Consider the following 26,866-nt stretch of genomic DNA (forward strand, 5'->3'; position numbering starts at 1 on the left):
AAGAAAAAAGATACACTGAGAGCTGCTGCCCGCGTACGACGGTGAACGGGGCTGCTGAGCCACCCCCAAAGTAACGCCTGGTTTCTTTGCTAGCTAGTGAAAGTAAACAGGTAGGGAGGACAGTAAATCATAGCAAGAGTTGATATAAAGGGCAAGGGGTGGTTACCATCCCACGCAGGGGCACAGCAAGCGGTTATCGTGCCCGTAGGGTAATGAATTGAAAATTGTTTCTACTCATTACCACCGTGCGCTACCGGAATGAATGATGCCGAAGAGGGTTCTTTTTGTACTAACAGAAGAAGCGGTTGGTCGGTGCCTCAAGTGCCATCACCGTCAGACTTTGTTGCTGTACGATCGTCTGAGCCATCATCATCACCATCATTATCACTATTATTTTCAGTGTCATTTGAGCAAGTGCACTTAAAACGATATTCTACAAACACACACAAAAAAACGCTGCCAATTGCGTTCTTCACAGTGGTCTTCATTTCTTCGACCCTGCGGAACAGTGGTGGAAAATTTCTTTATTAACCCGGAAAAAACACAACAATAATAACACGATATTGGGAGGGACAGAGAAAGAGAAAAAGAGAGAGAGAGAGAGAGAGAGAGAGAAAGAGAGAGAGGAAGAGAGAGCGAGAGAGAGAGAGAGAGAGAGAGAGAAAAAGAGAGAGAGAGAGAGAGAGAGAGAGAGAGAGAAATCCCTCAACGCTGTTCATCGTCACCCGCAACCATGGTAAATGGAAATAAGAAAAGCGCTTAGCTTGTTTCTCGCTATAAGCTTTGAATCTCTCGCCAGTGACCAAAACTTGAATAAGAAATTAGTCGTCTTACTGCAAGTAAGTTGCTTCTTCCTTTTCCTTTTCACTATTCAACCCCACGGCCCTAAATTGCTACAGCAACTGCTGACTAGAGGGTGGACCGCTGCACGAGTCACTTCAATGTCAGCGAGTAATTTGTAATTTCAAATTATCTCACTCCCGCTGACCTACTTTTCACCTTTTTTACTTCCGTGCTTGGGGCCAGTGATGACTGTGGGTGAAGGCAAAGAAAAGCTTCTAATTACAGCACCTAGAAACGGTGACAACGAAATGTGTCATTCAAACGGAAGAAGTGGCTTACGATATTGAATATTCATTTTTGCTCTGCCATTTTTCGTAGAACTTCGTCTTTTTTTGCGCTGGCCTCACTTTAGCCTGCCTGTAGTAGGTAAGAACGTGTTGTCTGTATTTAAATAAGATTAAATTAACACACTACTCTTGATCACTTATAAGCCAAAGTTTTAACTCACCACTCCACAGCCGATAACTTTTAATGGCTGTGTGCCTATTAACGTTTAAAGTGTTGAAACTGTCGTGTGAACCAAAAAAGAAAGAAACCAAAGGCAACATTCACTGAAGGTGCCGCACGCGCTCGGCATTATTTACACAACAACAATCAGCAACTTTGCTAGTGGGGCAGAAGAAGGGTGCTGCACCTGCACCAAATGGCCTTACACCGGGTGGAATGTTAATGGGCGGCATAAACGCTATTATGCTTCCTCACTAACTGCTGCCGGTCATCTTAGCGGTAGTAAAACATTCATTGGAAAACTTCCGAAACCTTACGATGTTGCTTGGCTGGGTGGAAGGAAAAAGTTTCACTTCAATCCTAATTATGCCCTCTACACAGGATGACCTTGTGCCCTGCACCCGCTTGTTCCATACAGTGACAAATTAAATACGAATAAACAGAGTCCCACTTCTATCGCTCGGAACGCTTATACCAGCAGCTTTCGTCGGTTGGCGAAGCGGTTAGAGGGATCAATACACAAGAATAAACGGTTAGCAGGATTATTAACATACCATCCGTGTGCCGGTGGCTTGGTGCCAAAGTGATTGGGGAACGTTGATGCAACGTTTCCATCGGACCAGCCCGCATGGAAATTAGTGTGGAAGGACACGGATGAGTTGAAACCGTCGAGCGCTCGTTTGCTTTTTTGTTACAGTTTGTCGTTCTGATTTAAGTAAATCCAAATCAGGATGTTGAAATTTGAACTATTTTTTTCTTGAACGTGGTGTTTCCTGCAGTGGTTCAAAACATGGAAATGATTTTCAATACCATGAATAAATGAGTGAATACAATCAACAAGAAGCTTTGACATGGCTTTCAAACGTATTCATTCAACATCGACTGCTTGGGATCCAGCAGCAACTTCTTATTCTTATTTGTCTTAGCGCAACAACCATTTTCGGTCTAGGCCTGCCATAAACCACTATGAATAGCCTTTAATATCAATGACTTTTTTATTTAGTCATTGCAGAATAAACAATTCATCGCAGTGGAGATGTGGTTCATTCCTAAATGACTTCATGAAGCGCATGTTATCAAGTCGAACGATTTTTGTGGGGTCTGAAATGTTATCAGAATAGTCAATCTCAAGAATTATAATGTCTCAAGAGAAGAAGCATTATTTTTTTAAGATTTATGCGACATTGCCAATATTTGTAGGTTGTGGTTTTTAGTTCTGTTTTTATATTTTATTTGACCAATTCACTAATATACTGTGGCACCCCTCATGACGAGTTTAATCCGTTCCAGTGGCTCACTCATTATGCGAAAAACTCGTCTAGTGGGCTGCTCTTTGCAATATAATTTATATGAAAAATTAATTAAATAGTTCTAGGACCGTAAGTGCTTTGTCATTGTTATAGTTTTATTTTATTTTAAGGTTGGTTGATTGTCTTTATTTTTTTTTCTCAAAAATTTCTCAAAATGAACGTTTTTAAATTGCTGTTTTATCAATTTGTGTCGTGAAAAAGATAGTTGTTTCGTTGTTAAACTATTTAAAACTTGTTATGGAAAGAATATTTACGATTAAAGAAAACAAACAAATTAGGAAGAATTAGGTGTTTAAACATTTCCTTGGATAAAAAATCTACAACACACTTGCACACCACATATATAGTCTTGCGAAACTCCTGCAAGCCTTCATCACAAGAGCACAAGAAACACTGGCCAATATAATACCACACATTGTTACCTCACACAATAATGCGACACTTCTCCTCCTAGCAACAGATTTAAATAGAACGATGCTTAGCATCGAAAAAGAGTTGAATGAGCGATTATCAAAATTAAAGAACTGAACAATGTTAACCGATCATCATCTTGATTTTACATCGATTTTTGTTAGGAAAACAAATAATATTGCTTGTTATGCGAGATTTTGCTTGAGTATTTGGATCTGCTCGTCATGCGAAAAACTCATTATAAGAGATACTTGTTATGAGGAATTCAAAAAACTAAAAGGTGTTTCCGATACACCATCTTTAGCTAAACAAAATCAAGATCTCTGAGACAACAACTTTAAGGGACATATATTACTCAAATATTGAAATTTGAAGATGTGTGCATTTTTTTACACACCATGTATTTATATTATTTTAAACGAAGCATTACACTCTAACTGATTGATTTTATATACATAAAAATGAAAGCTCATATTTTCAAACAACCTTGCACGCGGAAACAATACTATCTGATGAAATTAAACATTGGTATCCCTTTCAATTCAATCACTTAAATCCCGCTCCATCTCGTTAGTGATATCAATTAAACGTGCCGCCGGCCACACAAAGGATGCCCTTTAAAAACCACCTGGCTACCCTGTTATTGTTTGCAATTAAACCAATTATATTGCCAGTTCAACTTAACCGTGAAAAGGGTCATGTTTTTTTTCTCTCTCTCTCTCGTTCCCCTTTTTCTCATTCCATAACAGTGTTGTTTATCGGGAAAAATAACTACCCGAAAAAAGCTGTACGCTTTCACTTCCGCCCCTTGCGCGCTTCTCATCGAATGCATTAAAATAGGCGACACGAAATCACTTCACCAACACCAGCACAACAAAGGCTACAAACAGAATGTATCGCTGCACAAATTTTCACTTCCAAACAAAACCTGGTCAACCTGGTCTCGCACACGAAATCGGAATAATTGAATTTAATCACCAGGTGGGTGAGGTCACACTGTCCCCTTTTACGCCCACGGGCACCAGTGTCCTTGACGATCGGTTTGTTATCACAGCTGTACCAGCGACGACCACTTGCAAGCACAGCGTTGCATCGTTGGCAGTTTTTAATGAAATTTTATGATACATTCCGCCAGTAGTGATATTGTGCGAATGAGATTCGATGCTGGTATTTAAAACAAAACAAAAAAAGAACACGTTAAAAGCAGAACAATCATAACCGGATTGTGTGGTAGACGTTTGAGCTGCCGAACGCGGTTGAGCCAACCGAAAGTGAATTAGTGCAGAAGTTTATCGAAAATGGTGCCTACGGGAGACGGAAAACAATTTACGGTTATTTTGAAGATTTAGTTCCGCACGTGAGTGTGTTGGGGTTGCGTTTCATGCACGCAAATGCTGAGGATCAATAAGACATTTTACGTTTGTGGCAGTCAATGCAAATTACATTTAAAAAGATAAGTTAAGATTTTTTTTATTTCGAAAGCTTATAAACGATGGCACTAGTCTTTGAGACACTGACACTGATAGAGTTGGCCAAGGCAGAAACAGATATAAAATTAAAATGCAGTGTGTTTAAACATTAGATATTGAAGCACCAAAACCGAGTAATTTAATGAAATTGAAACAAACGTTTTCACACCTACTCAGTAAAACGTGCATTCACAAAATTAAATGCTACATTTACAAAGCACTCCAATGGATGCCACTGAACATTCCATTTTCTCTAAAAGTCTACCTTTTAAACCGCGAGCACCCATCACTGCTCCTTTCTCTCCGTGTCACCGATATCGCACTCGGTTGTAGTAATGCAGACAACAACCGATGCCAACAAAGACTGATGCGTTGCCAGCAAAATAAACACCATCATAAGCGTTGGCCCCTATTTGAAAGGCATCAGCAGCTTGTAACATTGATAGGAATTGTAGCCGCTTTTGGAAGCTTTTGTGCGCGCCCGACGCTGTACGCCAAAAATCTACAACGCAAACGTGACCCCGGAAAAGCGGTCCCAATAACAAACTCCCTACGGCGATCCATTTACCCCATCACGCAGGAGGACACTTGAAAACAAACTCGCGCACACACACACGCACATACGCACTTACCTTCAGCGGTATGGCCCACACATAGTGTACCATCTTCACGAACGACATCACGTTGAACGCATCGTCCGACATTAGGTTGGTGATGGTGCCAGCATCGTGCGCAAAGTTTGGCGCTGGTAGCTTTTCCCTTCGTTCCGATGTGCTGGCTACTGCTGCTGCTGCTGCACCGCCGGATGACGATGATGATGACGCATTTCCGGACGCTGGTTCTTCCGCCGGTTGTGGTGTCTTTTCCTGAGCATCACAAATCAAGCGCTCCGCAACGCTGTCGCCCTCCCAGGACAATCGTTCCCCGGCCGTGCGCCCGTTGAACTGTTGAACTTGATCGCCATTCGTTGCATTTGGTGGCCGCCGTCGTTCATCACGCGCCTCCTCGCCCATCTGTGCGCTGTTTGCAACCGATGTTTTATGTTCGATCGCTTCCGTGTCCAATTCGGTTGCAGCTGCTGCTGCTGCTGTTGCCGTTGCTGCACGCCTGTTGACATTGTTCTCATCCGTACGCTCCCGGTGGCGTTCATTTGCTTCTGCCCCGGGGCTGTTTCTTCGCTGCGGTTTGCTTTGTTGCGGCTGGGCAGCCCCTACCCGGGATGGCCGGTGCTCCTGATTCCGGGCTGTTCCGGTGGTGCGCGTGGGAAGTTTTTCCACCACCGGGTGAAAGCAGCTCGTGCTGAGCAGCAACGTTTTCCGGTACACCAGCCCTTGGAGAGCATTTTTCAGCCGAATGCCTTCCTCGTCCATCAGGTGAGTGCTCGCCTGGGAAAGGGTTCCCTGGGCGAGCGATGCCACCAGCACGAGCACGCACACGATCCATCCATTAGCGAACAGGGACGCCCAGGTAAGGGTGAGCGCGTCGAAGCCATCCATTTCGACGCCATTTCCAGTGCCGCTGGCTGTCGCCGCAAGTGATTGATTTGATTTGGCAAAGCTGCCGGCGGCGGCGGACAAGTTTTGGCTGGCGTCCCAGTGCGCTGTCTCATTGGCCAAAATTAGCGACGCTGCCGGACGCGTTTCGGGGACGCCCGACGCCGTGGCCTCCAGCGATTGGGCGGCAATGTAATCGACAATATTGGAAATGCAAAGTGGGCCGACCAGGGCGCACAAATCGCCCGCCAGCTTAAGAAGCCCGCCGAGCAGGAACATCCGCCACCCGTTTCGGACGTAGCAGCGCCACAGGGAGGCTCGAGTGCTCTAGCGAAAGGATTGGAAAAGAATGGAACGAAAACGTTAAGAAAGATTAATTGCATTCGGCAGCAAATTTGGAACCGGGCAGGAGCGTTCGAAAAGTCACATCTGTTGGACGAGCAAGGTGCTCAGGTGTACGGTGTTGTACTATGCTTTAAATCCTGTGATGGATGTAAACGAAAGAATGGATAGGATGAAGGAGTGTAAGAAAAAAAAGTATTCCAGATAAAGACGGATTTTGGAGTTTTTACTGGGTCTGGGTTTTTATTGGAAAAATGAAAAATCTCTGGAAAAATCAGAATATTGCTGCATGCTTTTGTTTTAAATCAAATGATTTTAGTATTGATGATCAAATGATTAAAGTAACGCTATATTGCTTCAATAAATTCTTTTCCATCATTTTTTTTCATTTGGTCATGAAATTACCAAACATATAAATGTGTATCGCATTTTTAAAGTAAATTTTGCGTGTCCACATACTCCTTGCGGTTCACATGTAAAAAAGGCGAACATTCTAAATAAAATTAATGGATAATGTTGCCACAAGCATCAGAATTTTCTCAACTCAAAAAATTCTGCGAGAAATATTACACAAAAGTTCTTTTAACACTTTCTTCTTCTTCTTCTTCTTTGGCTCAACAACCGATGTCGGTCAAGGCCTGCCTGTACCCACTTGTGGGCTTGGCTTTCAGTGAGTAATAGATTTCCCCCCATAGCAGGATTGTCAGTCCTACGTATGGCGGCAAGGTCTATTTGGGGATTGAACCCATGACGGGCATGTTGTTAAGTCGTACGAGTTGACGACTGTACTACGAGACCGGGTCCTTTTAACACTTTATTTTACCGAAATGGAGGTTAAAAAATTACTTCTGTCTCCGGGACTTTAATGCGCGAGAAAAAGGGCGCTTCTTCTGCTGATGTTCCTTAAGTATCCTTTTCTCTCGTTCTCGTTCGACGCGACGGTCGATGCCCGTTTTCCTCCGTTGATCTTCGTATCGTACGAATTACATTTTGGTATGATGGCCGATGCTCGGACCGATCGATTTCGCCTGGTATCTAATTACACGCTATTAGCGCCCTCTATCTCTCGAATTCTAATGATCGATCAAATGGGCCGTTTCATTCTTATCAACAGATAGCTTTAAGTAAACCGAGTCTGTAAGGTATTTGCAAGGCACAAATAGCCTGCAAATAAGAATGTTAGATTTAAGTTTTAGATTAAATCAACCAATTAAAAGAAGCGAATGAGGCCAATCGGCTCAAAGTCTCTATAAAAAAAAAAGCAAAAAAAAACCTTGCGGCTTCACTACAATTTGCTCCTCTTTTGAAACACCATGCGTCTCCATCGAAATCAATTCAATTGTGTGAAATACCATGCGTCTCCATTATGAATAACTTTGTTCCATAAAACACCATGCGTCTCCTTTTTCATTAGGAGGTAATTTTTATTTTTCCTTTAACACTTTGACCGCCGGGTTGACATCACAGATTTTCGAGTGAGCATGTAGTGTATGGCAAGAGAGCGATGAGAGCGCCAATTTCTCGTGCGATTGTTATCAATCTTTTGTTTCATTCCGATAAGCGGCGTAGCACATGTCGTTCATGTTCTTTCTTTCCTACCTCTTTCATTCTCAAGAGAATCACTGAGAGTCAGATACAAAAATGAGGGGTAAACAAAGCCGTTATGCGAAATCATACGACGCGGCACTTAAAGTGTTAACACTCTGGGCGCTGCGTGGATCATTTTCGATCCCCGGTTTTTTTCCACTTTCCTTCTCTGCGATTGTTCTTTCAGCAGCAATCCGCAGCAACCGTTCTCTTACCCAGTACTGTGCTCTCCACAGAAAGCCAGTGCAGAATTCCAGCGCTAAGAGTGTTAAAATATTAAAATTATGTTAAAACTTCATTTAAGTTCATGCACCAACTAGGCTGTCCATTATTTTTTGTGTAGAATTCAGCGTGCACAAAACGTAAATAAATGTTCATGGATCGCAAAGGTAAGCTCATGTAGCAAATTAGCATTATCTACCGAAAGACTGAAATATTATGAAACAGTCTATCTTGTTTATTTTTTTTACGTGAAAGGCTTTTGCAGAGCTTTTTATAATGTGAAATATTATTAAATATTATTTTTTTGTATTATCATCCTCCCTTAGGAATTTGTAAACTAATAGCTCAATATTTCTTTACAAAATTATGATTTGTTATTTATGTTAATTCAAGGTCGCGAAAGAAACGGATCAACACAAAATAAGCTGCGAGCCTAAACCATTCCTCTTGGTCAGCATGAATATCTCGACCGCACGCCGTCACACAAACAAGTGATTTATGTCATAAGAAACCGGTAAGATCATGCGATACAGTAACCTAAATAAGAGAGCGATGAGCGGAAAAAAAACCTTGCGACATAAAACCCTTTTCATGCTTGCCCATTCTATACTAATTCCAAGCGGCTATCTCAACACCCAACACTCACATGCACACACCATGGCGTCCCTGCTTAAACGGATTCTGGTTGCGCCCCTTGTGTCCATCGTAACGAAAGCTAAAATCCACCAAGCAAAGGGGGAAAAAATAATTGGACCTCAAGGCGGATAAACGAAGTCGATTCCGGTACCGGACCCCGGCATCATTTCAATCCTACCCGCTGCAGCTAGATAAGAAAGGACCGAGCATACTGTCACATAGGATGGGGTGCGTGCAAGAGGAGAGAAGGAGGTGGTGGCACAAAGCAAAAGCCGACCCGAAAAAAGCTTGATTTGCATGACCGAGAAAAAAGCTTATCGCGTCATCCTCGAGGCACCCATTCGAGACACAACATTCGGTGTTGGTGAGAGATGCTTTTTTGTTCCCATTCAAACCCATTCGTCTGTTCGGCTTTCAACGGTTGGAGGGTGCTAAAATGCTTTTTCGCTTTTTAAAACTTCTCCACCCCCTCCTTTCGCGGTTTAGTTTGCCTTCCATTGTTGATGAGAACTACAAATCCACTGGCTCAATCTGTACCGCTCCGCCAGTTGCTGAAGTGAGCGAAGGGATCGCCCAAAATGTTGGTCACCGGTAAAGTGGTAAAGTGAATTAATTATCAGCTCATGTAATCCTGGTCTGTTTGGGTTTGCCGTCGTTTATTTCGGTGGTGAGAGTTTCTGCTTGTTCCACTCACCCGCTATCGCCTTCTAGTAATTAATGATTGCACTGAGCATGGAACGCGTTACCAACTAACTGGAGTAAAAGAGATAAGCCTACAAAAACGCACGCACATACACACACACACACTCTTACACATAGACGTCAGTTTACAAAAGCACTGAGCACTGAATCATGCTTGCATTAAAATGCTTCATACGGTGTATTGTCGTCGGAAATGAAAAGGGTCAAAGCATGTCCGACATTCACGCACAATTAGCATCACAAGTACCGCTAATGCCGCACGGATAAGGATTGTTTCGTGTCGATGAAAGTGCAGAGAGCTGTAGATGAACAATCGGAGATTAAATGGTATTTCTGTGTGGAAGAAAGATAAAGGGACATCACATATATTATATTTCTGTTCCCTCATGATAAACTTTGATCTTCAGTTCAATCAGCAAAAAATGTTGAAGTAATGCTAGTTTTAATACTATTATTAACGCCTGGATAAGGGAATCAGTTCCAACTCTGAAACTATAATTATTAGTTTTCGAACTATCTAATACAGCGGTCGGCAATCTTTGATGTAACAGGCCAAATTGAGTAAATAATTGCGAGCCGCTGGCCAGAACACTAAACACTTTTTTCAGAAAATTTTAGTAATTACCTTCTGAATCAGAAAAAATAGAAACGAAATAATTGGTTAGTAATTGCAAGCAATGTGATTGGTGATATTGTTGTTTCTATGTAATTTTGTAATCATCCACTCAAAGCTCAAAAGAGGCAATTGTTAATGTTGAAACTTATTGCAAATACTCATCAGTTAAAGATCGGGAACAAAGTGCATTATGCTTTGATCAGTACAAACAACAAATCAATATCAATTTCGCTTCTTGATCGGCTTTTTTGCGATATCAATATCTCCTTCCATACCGCAATATTATTGTGCTATTGTTAATAACAAGTAATATCATCTCAGAGAAATCAATAACTGATTCCTTTTTAACAACAATCTTTTACCATAGTTGTTTTCGTAAAAAGTTTCGCCTTTTCACAATCGTACTCGCAAAAACAACAATAATAGTCGTTTTTTAAACAATCGTTTCTGTTTTCACATATTCAGCTCATTGTTGTGTCGAAACAATGTTAGTGTTACACACGGGAAATTTAACCTTGAGTTCGAGAATTATCTGTGTCAAACAGAAAACTATGAAACAAACCACCGAACGGAAGTTTTATTCATATTATAGAAGATTGATAGAGAATCTCATATTTCATAATCATCACAATCTGTCCTGGATGTAAACGGTTATTTAATGTCTATACACTTCCCGTGCTTTTCTATCCCTGCGCTTTTTACTCTATTAAATGTTTTTTTTTCCTTTTTGATTACTTTTGCAATTACTTGCTATTATTGCGGTATACAGTTATGGATAAAGCGATAGCAATTTTTATTGTTGTAATGATCTGAACACAAGTACCTCTGATTTGCAACTGATCCGCCGTTAGTGTGTTAGGATCAGCCGCGCACGCATCTAATGATGTTCACATCCACTATCACAATCCTAATGTGTCACTCGACGAGGATGGTAACTGTGACTGTGTGGATGGCGTACATGTATGCGTGCAATCTTACAGTGCACCGACGTGAAGAACGTAGGCAATTCCCCAGCCAAGGGCAGGTGTGCCTCATGTACATATCTATACATCAACTAAATTACTAATAAAACCGAAAAATAAAACACTTTCTGTAGCTCTGGGGATCAGGGTCATTTAAGATGATTGACAAAATCCTTTGTTCAGTTTGAGATGTTAAACACGAGACAAAACGAGCGGTTTAACACGCATCGTAATACAAAATCAATATTTTTGAACCTTTTGCTCTAACACTCGAGTCACATTATTGCCGTTAATGATGAGTTCGTCAATCCGTTGCGAAATATCATCCTAAAAAATGGTGAGTAATTTTGATAACTTTTGAATTATTCCGATATTTAAAAAAAAAAACAGGCATATCCTTTCGCGGGTCGGATTGAATGTTACGGCGGGCCGCATTTGGCCCGCGGGCCGGACTTTGTCGACCGCTATTCTAATAGTTGACAAGGTGCGAACTGTTTATTACAATATAAGAATTACTTTAAAAAAATCTAAACATTTCCTCTCAAGTTAGAAAAAAAAACGAACATCAATGACAGAGTTCATTGCATGCGGCTCTAAAATATATGGCGCTAAGTTGCATTGGCAATGGTCAATCATGGGAGAATTAAACCAACAATGGTTCAGGATGCCTCTTATCCTCCTTAGGATCGTTCAGAATATGTAAGCACGGATCGTGCGATCGAGGAACACTGATAAATTTGTAAAACTATCCTAGTTTTTATACAAATATATATGTAATAACCTACAATCAACTCAAAATCAAGGATTAAGAGAGTAATGACTAAATACATAAGCTAGAGTAAAATGATTTATTGGAACATATTGGTCACCATTCATCCATAAAAAAACGTGCATACGTGAGCGAGTAACAGCAAAAAAAAGTATATATTTCCCATTAAGACGTATACCTTAGATTTGATGCGTAATTTTTCACCACCACCAAAATGACTACCTACTTATACTTCCTGCCACACAATGAAGTATCCTGTCGGTTCTCGTACACAGTAAGCGTAATTGTTAATAAACTCACATAATCCCTCTCCGCATAATCTCCATAATTATTTTAATTTATCCTTTCCCTCCCCTTTTTTATGTCATTTAAACCCTCCTTACTTCTCCTCTGCCGCCGGCATATTGTTTCTTAGTTTATTATTCACTTACAACCATTAAACCAGCAAAACACGTACAAAGCGATCCTTTGAAGATACGAGCAAAAAGGGAATAACAGACTCCGTTTTTGCTTTCCTATAGACCCCGTTTTTTTCCTTTCCTATAGATTTTTTTTAACAAAAAGAAATTACGATGTACAAAAACAAACTATCATAGCCGGGACAAAACGAAACTACAAACTTCCACTCTCCGGTAGCTTTTTTAATTCCACGACAGCAACTTACAGACTAGTGAACATCGTTTTTCCTTGTTTGCCCTGTTTTATGTTCGCTCCTTCACAGCATAATTAATCATGTCATTATTTCACACTTAAGCAGCATTTCGTAGCGTTCCGGTGTGCCTCCCCCAGCCGCACCGCAAGTTGCCCGTAAACCGAACCCTCGGAAAGCGTAAGAACGTAAACTTGTCGCCAAAGTGGCTACATTTTCGTGCTTCAAAACTAACGCCACTCCACGGTTGAGCTTTTCAAAGAAGATGGAAAATTTCTTGTGGTGACAAAAGACGCCAAAGGAAAACTATCATTTCCTAGCCTTCTATTTTACTTTTGAGCAAGTTGCGGTAGCTAGTTTGGTGAGTGAAAAATCTGCCTCCGTCTCTCCTACGTTTTCTCACACACATACATTCCCGCTTGTGTTCAAATACGTCCTGCACGCACAATACTTGATTTATGGTCGACACGCCACTAGCTGAAACTCTCGCTTCCCGCATACCATAAGAGGCTAGAACCCCTTTCACACACTCTTTCGTACAAAGTCAAAGTCACCATCAAAGCTTTCGACCGACGGTTTGCTTTTTCTGTGCTCGAGCTCGTCAATAAAATCCTGCTCCCAATCTTGTCTGGACGACTGGACGCTGCAAATTTCGGAATATGCAAAAAAACTAAGACCAAAATTCCTACCGTAAACTGAAAACTATCGTCCCTTTGCCTTCGGTTCCAATTGCTGCAATCCGTCCGTTCCTGCCCACCAGCGAGCATAAGCGTCCGCTCTGCGGCAAACTTACCTTGTAGCTTTGATAAATGAACAGAAACTGATCGTAGTGATAGCGACTGGTGTCCTTCTCGTGCAGGTTGCCTAGATCCTCCAGCTCGAGCGGCTCCCGGTAGCCGCGCCACAGCAGCGGCACGATCCAGTGGAAAGTGACTTTCGACAGGAACGGCGAGTGAGGCGTCTTGTAGCCGAGCTTTCTCTCGCTCGACATTATCGACGAAACGTGCCGGCGTCCGGTGTTTTGCTGATGGTATGCGATGGTAGCGATGGAGATGTAAAAACAAAAGGATGTTAGAAAGTAGAAACAAAACAAACGTAAAGGAAAGAAAGGAAGGGAGAACGAGAAAAAGAAATAGAAAGAAAAAAGTTAACAGGAATTTCGTAACAAGTATGAGACCCGGACTAGTGAACTGAACAAGAAAAAGGAAAATTCGACACATTTCACCGTTCGTCAAGAAAAATGAGTCCAAAATGGAACCAGCGTTCATCGTTGAAAGGACGAAATAAAGTTATTAAAGTCGAAATCGATAGCATGATTAATAGGAACCCTACTTCGTCTGCTATCGAATGACGATCATCAATCGACGGACCGGATGTGGGACAGGGGCAGAATTTGCGGGACCCATTTCGGGCTGTCATCTTTTTGCCCTACCGCAATGTCAAAGGTTCTTCAGCAACCTTCGTTGTTTTTTTTCTAGCCTTCCCATTTGTCCCGCATGTGATGAATGTTGATGGTTGGCACTCACATAATTTATTTGAAGGTGTTTTTTTTCCTCACAAACTTTTATAAACCACTCGTATATACGTTTGACTGCCACAAAAAAGGCCACACGAAAAAAGAGCTTTAAAAGTCTAATGTGTAAAAGCTCTTTGCTTTTTCCCCCCCTCTTGAACTATTAATCATCCGATGAAATACCCATTTTCGGGTTAGAGCTTAGAGTTGACTTCCACGTACAAATTCATCATTTAAATCCTTTCTGCTCGAAATAACCGTTTTGTTGTGGGTTTCTTTCCTACTTTTGCACCGGAAAATCCCGGACAAAATAGAAACATCGCTCCTCTCTGGCCTTTCCCATCATCGAAGGTTATAATACAGAGGGAGGGGGGTTTCTTCTCTTTCCTCGGATAATCGAAAACGATTCCTTCTCTTCCCGGATTTTCTGCACACATATCGTCTCCCGTTTTCTCCACCCGATACTCGATCAAATCAGCATCGATAATTTATTCATGACGTTTCACCTCGTTAGCACCAGGGACCCGGGTAACACTGGGTGGCTCGCTTTCTTCTTTTGGCTTACGTAAACGATGAGAACGTCGTCTTGGGTGAACGGGGCAGAACACGACCAGCAGCCATTCTGCCAAGCAAGCTTCTAAGAAAGTAGCAGCAGCAGATTTCGATGATTAATAAATATGGCATTAATTTTTCCAGCACGTCGGAAAGCTTGTGCTGTGCTTTAGCCGATCAGTGCTGCCCGGTCCCGTGGGAGCATATCCTGAACAAAAGCGGTCGTAGAATGTATGTGGTGAATTGATTTTGCAAAATCGTGCGCAACGTAATTGGATGTTTATGTTGCATGGTTGTGTAGCAGTGTTAATTGAGCAAAAGGTGAGTACAATATTGGAAGTATTTATGTAATGCATCTAAATAAATATCCTTAAATATGTCTATTACGAGGCATTGTTATATTTCTATATTATTTTATTACTGAAACTTTTCAGAATATCATGATCGATAAGGTCAATCTACCGTATCTTATTTTAAGAAGTACTACCAAAGCTCTATCCTAAAGAATGATAATAATAAAAATAAAAATAAAAACAATAATACAATAATGATAATAATAATAATACTTTATAAACAACACAATAAATAATAATTAAAATAATGATAATAATAATTATTATTATTATTATTATTATTATTATTATCATTATTATGGTAATGTAATAATAATATTAGAAACAATAAAAATAATATTCATAATCATAACAAAAATATTAATAATAATAATAATAATAATAATAATAATAATAATAATAATAATAATAATAATAATAATAATAATAATAATAATAATAATAATAAAAATAAAAATAAAAATAATAATAGTATATAAATAATAATAATAATAATAATATATAAATAATAATAATAATAAAGATAACTTTAATAACGAAATTAAACGTAAAAGCAAATCAAGTATTTCTTGAACCGTACTTGTTTCTTTTCTATTGAAAACTTTTATTACTTTTCCTTTTAAATTGGCACAAACACTCCCAATTCAACACACCGACTTAGACACGAGAGACATGTTCACGAAAAAGCCACTAAAAAATAAAAACAAAATTAGAAGAAAAGGCAATTATTCTTAGTATATCATTCATAACATCACAAACTTTGTTCCTCTTTTTTTTTGTAAAAAAAAAATCCATCCGTCCATGTAATGCCACCCGCAAAGTTTATGTAAATCTGGTCTTCTTCTACCGCATCAAACCATGCATACAAAAAGCTTCTTTTTGTAAATTCTCACTCTAAAATTTTCATCAACATCACGGAGTGGAAATAAAACTGGAAAAAACACCCCCAGTCGTGTGTGAATGTACGTGTGTCACCACCAGCACCAAAGGAAACACGCATGTGAAAACTTGCGACCGGAACCGGCTAACCAGATTATCGACGACATAAAACATACCTCTGCCACTGCCTTCCACTCCTCTTTCTCTTCCTTCACCCTCCTAGATGAGTCCTCCATTTTGATCCTTTTCCGTTTCAGTGGAACGCTCAATTACAAACGCTTACGGGTGAAAAATTTCATCACGCATTTGCCGACACATTTGTCAACATTTTGCGAACGGTTCCAGGGTAATTGCGGTACCATTTGCTGTCTTTTGTTTTCCATCTTTCGCTTTCGCTCTCTCCTTCTCACTCCCTCTCGCTTTCCCCATTCCCTTGCTTACTACAAACATGAACCGTGGCGCTCGATAAAACAAGCATTGATTTATGCTGTTAATATATCGATATTTCATCTAGCGATATCAGGTTATTTTTTCTGCCAAAAGCTTCGCTATGTTCAATCGCATTTCATAGCCGGTACGCAAGTTAGTTTACGCATATTCATACCGCTGGGATGGGTTTGCCCCGTCCCATTGTTCTGTGCTCGCTTTGAATTTTAAAAACCGTGTTTGTCATACTGAGAACCAACCCGCTGTTGTGCTCTGCTGTGCTGTCATCCACCACGCGTGTCTTCTTTTCTCAACCACATCGATCACTGCACACAGCGCCATTTGCATACAATCAAAAGCCAATGCCGCGCACACACATACACGCACATCCCCTTCCCGGTGAGGCTTCATCAACATGACCGTGAAATGTTTGTAACGCGCGGTTTGAGGCGTATTTTTTGTTGGGTGGAATCGATTTTACCGCAACCGCAACAAAAACCGCAAGGTTTATGCAAACGCACCGGAACGTGTACCGACCGATTTGTTTATGTTTTCTGTCACACGCCCTTCTGCTGATTGACTGGCTACGGGGCAAAAGGGCCGGCAGTGCTCGTGTGAGGATTCTGTGCTACTGTTGTTACATGTGTCGGGTTGCAAACATTTTGCAAACATTACCCCCACATCCCACACCCAACGATCAGATCAGTGCAAAGGGCCCATTTTTGATAGCTTACGGCTTGCGAGAATAGCTGTTTATGTATGCAAGTTTGTAGATGGCCAGTGTGCCTAGTTGCCACTAATTGCTGAAAGGGCGCTGATTATTATGCAACCGTAGTGCAGCAACGTGACGCAAAATGCGCAAATAATAATAAGCACTGGAAAGGACAAACTGTATTTCGATCAGTTAAGGGGTGAAATAATTCTAAGAAATGTGTCCACCAACTACATCACTTATTTATTATTCACACCGTTAAGACAACAACAACCTCCACCATCTTTTGTAACCTCTAAATTCTTCCTTCAAGCTGCATGCTTCTTGGCCCCGATAAAAGACCTTCCGAGAGTGGCCAAAGAGCAAAGGGGGCCTCGAAAAGCCTGGCAAAACTTGCTAACGAACACAAACTTTCCTCTTCTACTTGACAGGCAGGGTAAAGTTTGGCCACTAACGAGAAAGAGCTGCCGGAGTCTTTCCTTACCTTGCAGCTTGGCCGTTACTTGCTTCCACAGAACACACGGCTGCCGCATTTTTTGAGTAATTTTGTTTATTAAATTTAATTAAAAAATAAACGAAAAGAAAATCAAAAACTTCCGCACACTCTAAGCGTGCTAAACTAAACGTGTATATAGTAGTGTTCTTTAGTGCTTTGCGTCGGCAACAGCAGTGTTTTTAAGCAGCAAACTCTTTTTAAGCCACATTATTGCTGACGTGCTACGTGGACGGCATAATTTCAGGCGTTTAGCGCAGCGCGTACCGTTCTCGAAAGGGAAGAAGCCCCACGACCGTCCCGGCTACAGTGAAACTTGTGCGTAAGGTAAATAATATCAATCACCGTTCTAAGTGGAAATCTTTCCCACTTGAAGCGAAGCGGATAAGCTTTCCCACCTTGCAAAAGCTTCGCCCCAGTGAGAAATGGGACGATAAACACATTACATCATTTCGGTTTCTAATTCCTTCTGCCATCATCTACCTGGTAGCCACAGCAGCATCCCAGAACGAACGACAATTCTAACACTCTGTGCACCAACAACATCCACTTCAGTGAGATAGCTAGCCGGTAATTCAGTTAATCCCTGCCGAAAATTACTACACCAACTAATTGTGCTCCATTATGGGGAACTATTGCCCCAGCACACCCGAGCAGATCGGATGGAAAGTTACAGAAACAGGCAAACTGTCGTGACATTGCTGGTGCAAACTTTACTCGCTCCTTCTCCCTATGTGTTGTGCGCTGGATTCGCTGTCGTCGTGTCGCAGTGTAGTTTTGCCGCTCGAATGGCAAGAAGCGAATGGGAGCGCAACGTGCAAACTTTTTATGTACGCCAATCTAATTATAATTATGAACTAAATTTTCCTCCCCTTTCGTATACACACACCATTGACCGTGCGTCCCTGCAAACAGCAAGGGCTGTACATTTAAGCGGTCAGCGAACACATGAAATTTAAACTGTCCACCGGGAACGGGATGGAAAATAGGACTCGAACATGCAGTAATGTTACAGGTTTGCGGCACAGCGCTTCACAGTCGTTGCTTGTATTTTGCGAGGAGAACTACCCCAATAGGGCGTTGGAAGGCTGCTGATAGTCCCCAAAACTCCCCGTTAACTAGTGCACGTGTTTTTCTCACCTACACCAAGCGGCACTAAACCGGCCACTACCTTCCCAAAACCCTCCTCCCGAAAAGCGGTCTTCTATTTTCCCACGCTAGGATACAACGGGGAATCGAACTGTGAAGTTTCAGAAAATGCTCAACAGTTCAGGGAATGTGTCAGGCGGAGGTTCATTTCTACACGAAACAGCATCAGCTCAAACTCGTGCCTGGAATGTTAGACGCACACGCCGACGGGTGAGCGATGAAAATGTGCCCGATTGCATACTGACGGTGTGACCGCACGGACCTGTCACACAGCACGACGGTACACAGATCAGCAGTGTTGGTGGTATGAAAAAATACTCTTCCTCACTCACTCCTTCCAATGCTTCGTTCCCAAAACGAGGGATTTTCCACCACCGTAATGGTATGCACCGTGCCATGTTTACTTTGATGCTGTGTTGGGGGAGATCTTTTTTTTTTTGCTCTTTTTCCAGCAACACAGTGTGGCGTGTCGAAACAAATGCATACTACGATGGTGTGACAGAGCTTTTGGTAGGTAATAGCAAAAACATGCAGATAAAGAAAGAGAGCGAGTGAGAAAGCGATAAAGAGAGATCATGGCACACTCAGCACGGAAAAAAGTTCGCTGTTCCGAGTAATAAGCAAAGCGAAAAATGCGCCATACCAAACCACACCAAACCCCTTTCTAGCGCCAACAACCCGAACCATCAACCAAGGATGGAACGCGCTGGCCGTTGTCTAGACCACCGCGTGAGCGCTGTCAGAACGATATAAATTCCATGAAATTTATGACATTTTCTATACCCGGTGCAGTGCACTTTTCCCGCCCCCTTTGCACTCCGATTGCTCCCGACAACTGCCCTCCCTATGCACGTTCCAATTTGCATGGGGACTGGCGAGGATGGAAGGAAAGGGGGAAACAACAATTTCCAAAAGGGCTCTGTACGCTTCATATAAAAAACAAAACAAATTATGCTAAATGTATGCTAATTGTCCTGCAGCACAAAGATGGACAAACGTACCAGTGAGTGAGATAAAGGCAGTGGGGCACGTGTTTTTGTTTTGTGCACACCCAACAACAATCCAGTTGTTGGTTTAATTCGTGACCCATGGCCCGATCACGTTGCAGACGGGTGAATCGCTTGTTTTATTGTTGTGTTGTGGTAATATTTAAAACACACCGTTTGGGGGTGGCGACGGAATTTTGCATTTACCTTTTGGTGTACACTAAATTAAATACCAACTACCAATGCACCTGTTAATTATTGCCATTAATTGCAGCCGTGCTTTACCATCCTTTCGGATGATTGGATGTGCTCCACAGAGAAAGAAAGGCACAACCGGCACTGAAATATATGGTGTCAACCCCTTTTCTAATCGATTGTAGCGTAAAAGAATGATGTACCTGCATGTGTGCTTGTGTTTGCATTTTAATCCCTCGGTATGGCGTGTGCTCTTGCCATACAAGCAAGCGACAAAAACGGTGGCAATTTCGTTAAACTGTTTAGGTGTCATTGCAACAGCCACACAAATGTTTAAGCCGATTATGTTTAACTTTGAACGGTAAGCTGCTTAACTCATTTTTACGCTTAAAGGGTTAAGTGAAGGTGTTAAGCATTCTTTATCTGGGCTATTTTGATTCATAATCTCATTTCGCGGACCATAATGAATATTATTTTATGAATGTTGCTGTTGATAGCTATTTGTTAATTTCAATGCTTTTATTTCACAAAGCTGTATTATCCAGCACAATCGTTTCGAATTCGGTCTAATTATTTTTTTTTAATTCCAAACGCGAAAAAAAGTAAAAAAGCATAGTTGATACAAAGTTATTCGATTGCCAAATTAAATTTAAATTATGAAATCGTTAAATCGTTTTGGATTGTTGGATGAAATACGTAGTTATCATGAAATATTACATGCAAAAATAAAATATAAAATTAACAACTATACCGATTGCTTGTGAGTAAAAAGAAAAAGTTCGAGAACAATAAAATAAGGATCTATAGCTTAGAGCGATATTCATTCACCATAAAAACAAATTACAGAATTTAGAAAACCAAATCACATATGCAACTTAGAGAAACTCGCTATAAGGAGACATTTATCTTGAAGTGACAACATGAAAGGAATATGACAGTCAAAATCTTAACAACAATTCAAACATTTGTCGTCATCGCGCACGAGTTAATCACATGCTCGTCGTGAGTTCAAGTCTGGTATGGACCGTTCCCGCGTAGCCAAACCTAATTATTCAGCTGCATGATGCTACATACATATTCCTTGAATGCCTGTTTCGGCTGCCGCGTAGGTCGTTTCGCCTAATAGTAGAAAAATTATTGACTAATAAGTAGAAGACTAATTGGTAATTATGAATGCTTCGGTTTTAACGATATTTGAGCTTAAAGATAATATTTTTAAAATTTCGCCGTTGAACTATTAAAATAACGAACAATTAAATTCTAATCCGAAAGATAGTATACTCGCTTTATGTTTCCTACTTTATGTTTATATATCTTTTTTAAATTTCATTACAACTATTCGAGTAGAATTATCTTATAGATACTTTCGTCCATCTCAAACCTGTACTGGGGTAAGAGGTAGGACTTATCATCATCATTTCCATATTTATCATAATTGTCAAGATTTGTGGAATAAGTGTCACCGATAATAATAATGATAACAATAATAATAATAATAATAAAAATTTCATAATAATATTAACAATAACAATAATAATAAATATAGTCAAACTGACGAAAAAATCCAAACTATACCAAACATGCTGTTTTATACCCATAAGAAACATTTGATAGCTGTTGAAAAACTGTGAATAATAATGTTCACGTTGGAAACTGGCTCGGAACTGTTTTTTTTTAGTAATGTCGTACCGAAATTGAGAGAAATAGAGCTTCAGTTCGGTTTTCGATTGCTCTATTTGAATGTTTATCATTCCTTCTTAATAACTGAAACCCCATAAACAATCCTACCTGATCCATTTGAAAGAAAAAGCTTTTATAACCAAACCCCCAACAAAAAAAACCTATCCAAAATGGAAAACAATCATGTACGAACACGAATCGACAAACATACGAAAAAGTTGTATCTCCATCAGTACGAAAGCCCCCGAACCATAACCGTGCAACCATTTCCCTCCCTTGTTGATAAATGCATGGATCAAGAACGAAGGCGCCGCAGCACCTAAACGTTGAACCGAAATGAATTCACGTCCACCACACAGCAAAGTCCACCGCCACCGCCCAAAAGAGCGAATCTTCTACGCAACCCATCCAGCGAAACCTGACGACAGACGGAAAAGCCCCAGCGAAACACAGACCACGGGAGGAAACCAAACCAAACCGTCGAAACCAAACCTCAAAAAAAACTCTCCGATTGCCCTCTTACCTCAGTGTACAGCGTGAAACCATCGATGGCGGTGAGTGCGGTCACAGCAAGTGCACCGGCCAGCGTCAGGAAGAGTTCCGGCGTGCCAAGGATGCTGCCACCCGGTGCGGAGCTGCCCGGTCGGCTGGCAGTGTCCGTGACATCGTTGATATATTTAAATTTGCACCAGCGCACTATCGACTGGGCGCCTTCGGCCGCCAGCACCGCGTATAATAGTCCTGCAGGGATAATAAATAAAAAAGCTGAGCGTACGTTTGTGTGCACATGTGTATGTGTGTAGTGGTGTCAGTGTCCCTCAGAATAGCCATCTGTCCTGGGGTCCCCTTACAGCCTACCCATAATAATGTGTGCGACGGATACTCTTCCTCTCTCGCTCCTCATCTCTGTCTTTGCATGTTAAAATATTCTTTATGAGAACGACAAAGAGAGAGAGAGAGAGAGAGAGAGAGAGAGTGAAAGTAAAGCACAAAAAGCGTAAGAGCCAAGCAAGACATGCGAAGAGCGATGGATCTAGCACCTACGGGGCACTCACACACTCCAGACACAATAACGACCGATCGGGTGCGTGTCTGTGTGCGCGCTAGTGTGAAAGGGTTTTTGGAGTGCCAAAAAAAAGCATCCCCAACAGACACGCCAGCATGCTCGGTGCGTTTCCCTCGCAAAAGGACACGGAAAGGACACGCCGTACAAAGCGACAATATTTCGTACCATTGGATAATGCGTAACTGCTTACTCGCACCATAAATAGTCACGGGACGTACGGGAAGAGACGGGATCGCACACCGGCGGTGGGGCGTAATATCATGCGACATGACGCATCGTACCGACACCAGGCCTAGAATGCTGACCCACAAAACGCGAGGCAGCAGAACAAGATGTGAGAGCGTTTGGAGCGGCCGGACGGTGGGGCGGTGTGCACCCTTTTGGGGTGCATAATTTATGGACATGCTTCAGATTGAAAATTTATTTGGCGATGTAAATAACTTATTACTGTAGTCAACTCGGTGTGTGTGCGGCCACTTGTGCCTTTTGCCCCAGCCCCTCACCCGGGTTTGCCTCTGTGCGTCAACCGACCGGTGCGAGATACGAGGAGTGCGAGAGTTTGGGATCCTCCTTCTAGTGCTCCGGTGGGAATAACGGGCGTGTGTGTCACTTGTGGGATTTATTCCCGCCCTCTCACTCTCTCTCTTCCTCTCTCACGCTCTCTCCCTCCCTCTCTCTTGCACTTCCATGAGCGAACGCCAGCGAGAGGGATGGTTTCGCACAATAAAGCTATCACAACCTGTGTCCTCCGATGAGGATCCTTCGGCGATGGTGGTTGATTGTGTTTATAGTGTGCACCAATTTATGAGCTTTTCCTATTGTTTTCAAACCGCTATCGGGTATTGGGAAAAGGGGACCCGTTCGAACTGGACCGAAACTGGACCGTAGCGAGCATACGCAACGTTCATTTGGTTGCGAGGGATACGTATTGGGGAGAGGTACTGGCGGACAGTTTCGGGTGCTCTAGAACACGTGTAAATAGGTTGCGTAGGGTCAGTCCTTTTACCAGGCGGGGAAAAAAATGGAAGAGAACGAAGGTAATTTAGCACGATTAGTAACTGGGTGTATTGGTTCAATGGGGTGGTTAGATCGTTACTACATTCATTACACTATTCAGTGTATCTGTTTTAGGGGCAATCCATTAAAGCGAAAAGAAAACATATTTTTGAAATTAATCATCCTTCTCTTCTCCCGTGTCAAAGTATATCATTGTGTTGGAAATATATCATTCTATGAATTATTTAACGGATTTGTAAAACTTTTGTAATGAAATAAAATTTCGAAAAATTTATATTAAATATTTGGAACAAATTATTTAACGTTACATAACAAAGCTTGGAACATCTGTTCTCCCCAATGAAGCAAAACATACAATTGAAAGATGTTCCCCTTCTCCATACGAGTATCACGTAGTTTCTGGATGGTCCCTTCTGAATGGTTTTCAATTTCATCAATAACTTTATGTTAAAATGACATTATCTCTATAGCTAGATCATTTATTTCTAAAGTTTATTAATCAATGAATAAGAAATACCCAAAAAAGGTGCCATTGTTTAATTTTCATATATTTTTTTAGTTTCTTAAAAAGCTCGAAATAAATGATTTTTAAAGTTTATTGTTTAGCACAAGTTTGAACAATTTTCACAAATTTCTTCCTATAGTTACCATGTAATACAGCATTTTTTAATAAGATTAAAATTAAAAAAAAATACGATACAATGGTACAGTCATCATCACGCACGACCTAACAACGTGCCCGCCATGAGATCAAATCCCGTACAAAACAAACTCCTATACGCAGCAACGCTGCTCAGACAATGAAGCTCATTAAGGGCTTAAGCAGACTTAGACCGATAACGGTTGTTGCGACAAATAAAAAGAAGAATTTTGTTTTGTTATATTGGTTTCAACTGACTGGTGAATTTCAGACTGTTGAGTGTGACTGTGTTTTGTTAAGTAATTGTATAATTATGGAGTAATTTAGATTTTGGTATTCATTATATACCAAATAATTTTGGTAGTCATTAGGATTGTTTTTGGACACAGAACTGTTCTTAAGGAAATGTAAATATGAATGAAAAACAATGACACATTTATCACAAAACGCCCAATATATAAATCAATTAATCAACCACATTCACGCTCCTTGATCATACAATGTAGATAGGAGCTAACTAACTTCATTCGGCTTATTACTACCACACCGCTCCTTACCACCAATATGCATTTGAATTTGCGTGCTGCGTCGGTCATATGCAAAAGCCCAATAAATAGCAATACTTCTAACCAGCAAGTAAGTAAACAAAAGCACCTAAAGCACTAAATCGACACACTTACCCTTAACGCCCCAAACTAGCACACGCCCAACGTAAATGCCCGAATCTCTAAACCATTGCACTACTTACCACATTTATCTCGTCGCTCGATAGCCCGTACGACGCACGCCACACCAACCAGGGCCAACAAGGCGATCCAGGCCGCTCCCAGCCCAACGGTAACCGTTTTCCAGACGACCGCATCGCCATCGAACGGTGCCCGGTCCGTCGTAAACGCTTCCGATTGAGTGGAGTGCACTTCCGGGCGCTTCGTTCCGGTGCAGTCGGTTCGTACGCGTCCCAACCGATCGACGGCCAGCCACTGGTGGCCAATTTCGCCGATGCCGACGAGCAGCGCCACCAGCAGTACGATTGACCGCAAATTATGCAAAGCCAGCAGATTATGGCGCCTGGAAAATGGAGAACGCATAAGACGTATGAAGCGGTACTGGGGAGGGGTAAGGATGGAATGCATATTTGCACATTTGCACATAGCCCATTTGGATGGTTGCCGTTGCGTGGCAAGGACTGAGGTTCGACGAATACGAACAGGATCATTTCGACCTAAAGATTGCTTTCCGCTCAACGCCCGTAAAATAAGCAAAAGGCTAAAGACAGTGAAGATAGACACAACTTGCTTGTGGCAATAATAAGGAGGGTGAAAAACGTGTGTTTGATGAATTGATGAAATAGCTAACGGGTTGAATTTAAGCTGCTAATGCAAAACTCCGAAGCCATCGTCTGTTTAAGGAAAGTGATTGTTTTTGAACTCTCGAGTTATTATGTACCAATTTTAAGCCGGACTCTTGAAATAATAAATAATCAATCATTTTCTCGTTTCTACGCATTATTATTCGTGTTTGTAATGCATGAAAACAATAATTCAGCTTTACACATAAAATGTTCAGAAAATGTTGGCATTGAATTGCTATTGGTTTGGCGAATTGTATGTAGCAATTTGAATTAACCGAAAAGTGATATAGTTTTGAAAGTTATATCTTCACGATGACAACAACATGCCCGTCATGGGTTCAAGCCCCAAATAGACCGTACCGCCATACGTAGGACTGACTATCCTGCTATGGGCGAAAGCCAGGCCCTGGCCGACAGCGGTTGTTGTGCCAAAGAAGAAGAAGAAGAAGAAGAAGATCTTCACGATGAAATATTAATCGCCTAACAGAAGACGCAATCCTTGTAACAGGAGGCATTATTTCCAAAAAAACTTCCTAAATTACGTAACGCTCGCAGGAATAGAGAGTATTTTGAATCGTTACGTTTTGCCACCTATCAGTTCTTTTTCTTCTATTTGGCGTAAACGTCCTACGAGGACAAGCCGGCCTATACATGCTTTCAAGACTTTATTCAACACCACGTAGCCGGATAGTCAGTCCTTACTACGGGGGGACGGTTCATTCCGGGCTTGAACTTATTACGGGAGTGTTATTTGATCATTCGAGTTGACGAACGTACCACGGAACCGCCACCTATCCAAATTCGTTAGCTATTCTATCCAAATTCGGCTCAATACCGATACGACGTTTTTGTGTTACGTAATAAAGTTTCGAATCGCCCTGTTCTTCTCGAGAATCAAAATCATCATGCTTTCCCGTTCTGCCAGGTTTGTAGAGCTTTATGTACAGTCTTTCCCCGAGTTACGCGACACTCGACTTCGATACGTGAATTCGAAACACGCGAATTTTTATTTTTGGCAGTTCAGATGTCAAATCAGTACAATTTTCTCCATCAATTATCAAATCAAAAATAGTTTTTAATTTTTACAAAAGTTTTAAATCACTAAAAAGACAGAAATACCGAATTTTCTACACCGATTGATTCAAATAAGTAATACATTACATAAATGAACTAAATTCAATCAAAAATTAATAATAATCGAGTATTTTGGCTGTAAAGCGTGATATTAAACTTACGCGATATCCGAGTTACACGAATGTCTCCGGAACGCATTATTTGCGTAACTCGGGGAAATCTCTTCTCCTTCTTTTGGCTCAACAACCGTTGTCGGTCAAGGCCTGCCTGTACCACTTATGGGCTTGGCTTTCAATAACTAATTGATTTCCCCCCATAGCAG

The 26,866-nt window shown here is 41.3% G+C and overlaps 1 protein-coding gene across 2 annotated transcripts in view; it reads right to left on the reverse strand.

The window, feature by feature from the left end:
- Window positions 1–26,866, reverse strand: part of LOC120956892 (ATP-binding cassette sub-family C member Sur) — a 69,082-nt gene that overhangs the window by 39,529 nt on the left and 2,687 nt on the right. For both annotated transcript variants that reach the window (XM_049608104.1, XM_049608103.1), the window contains exons 2-5: window positions 24,868–25,187; window positions 21,920–22,137; window positions 13,252–13,482; window positions 5,113–6,300 (exon numbers count right to left, since the gene is read on the reverse strand). In XM_049608104.1, the coding sequence (XP_049464061.1) occupies window positions 5,113–6,300; window positions 13,252–13,482; window positions 21,920–22,137; window positions 24,868–25,187 (1,957 nt within the window). The remainder of the gene's footprint in view (window positions 1–5,112; window positions 6,301–13,251; window positions 13,483–21,919; window positions 22,138–24,867; window positions 25,188–26,866) is intronic.

The sequence above is a fragment of the Anopheles coluzzii genome, chromosome 3 (assembly GCF_943734685.1).
Source record: "Anopheles coluzzii chromosome 3, AcolN3, whole genome shotgun sequence".
Classification (NCBI taxonomy): Eukaryota; Metazoa; Arthropoda; class Insecta; order Diptera; family Culicidae; genus Anopheles; species Anopheles coluzzii.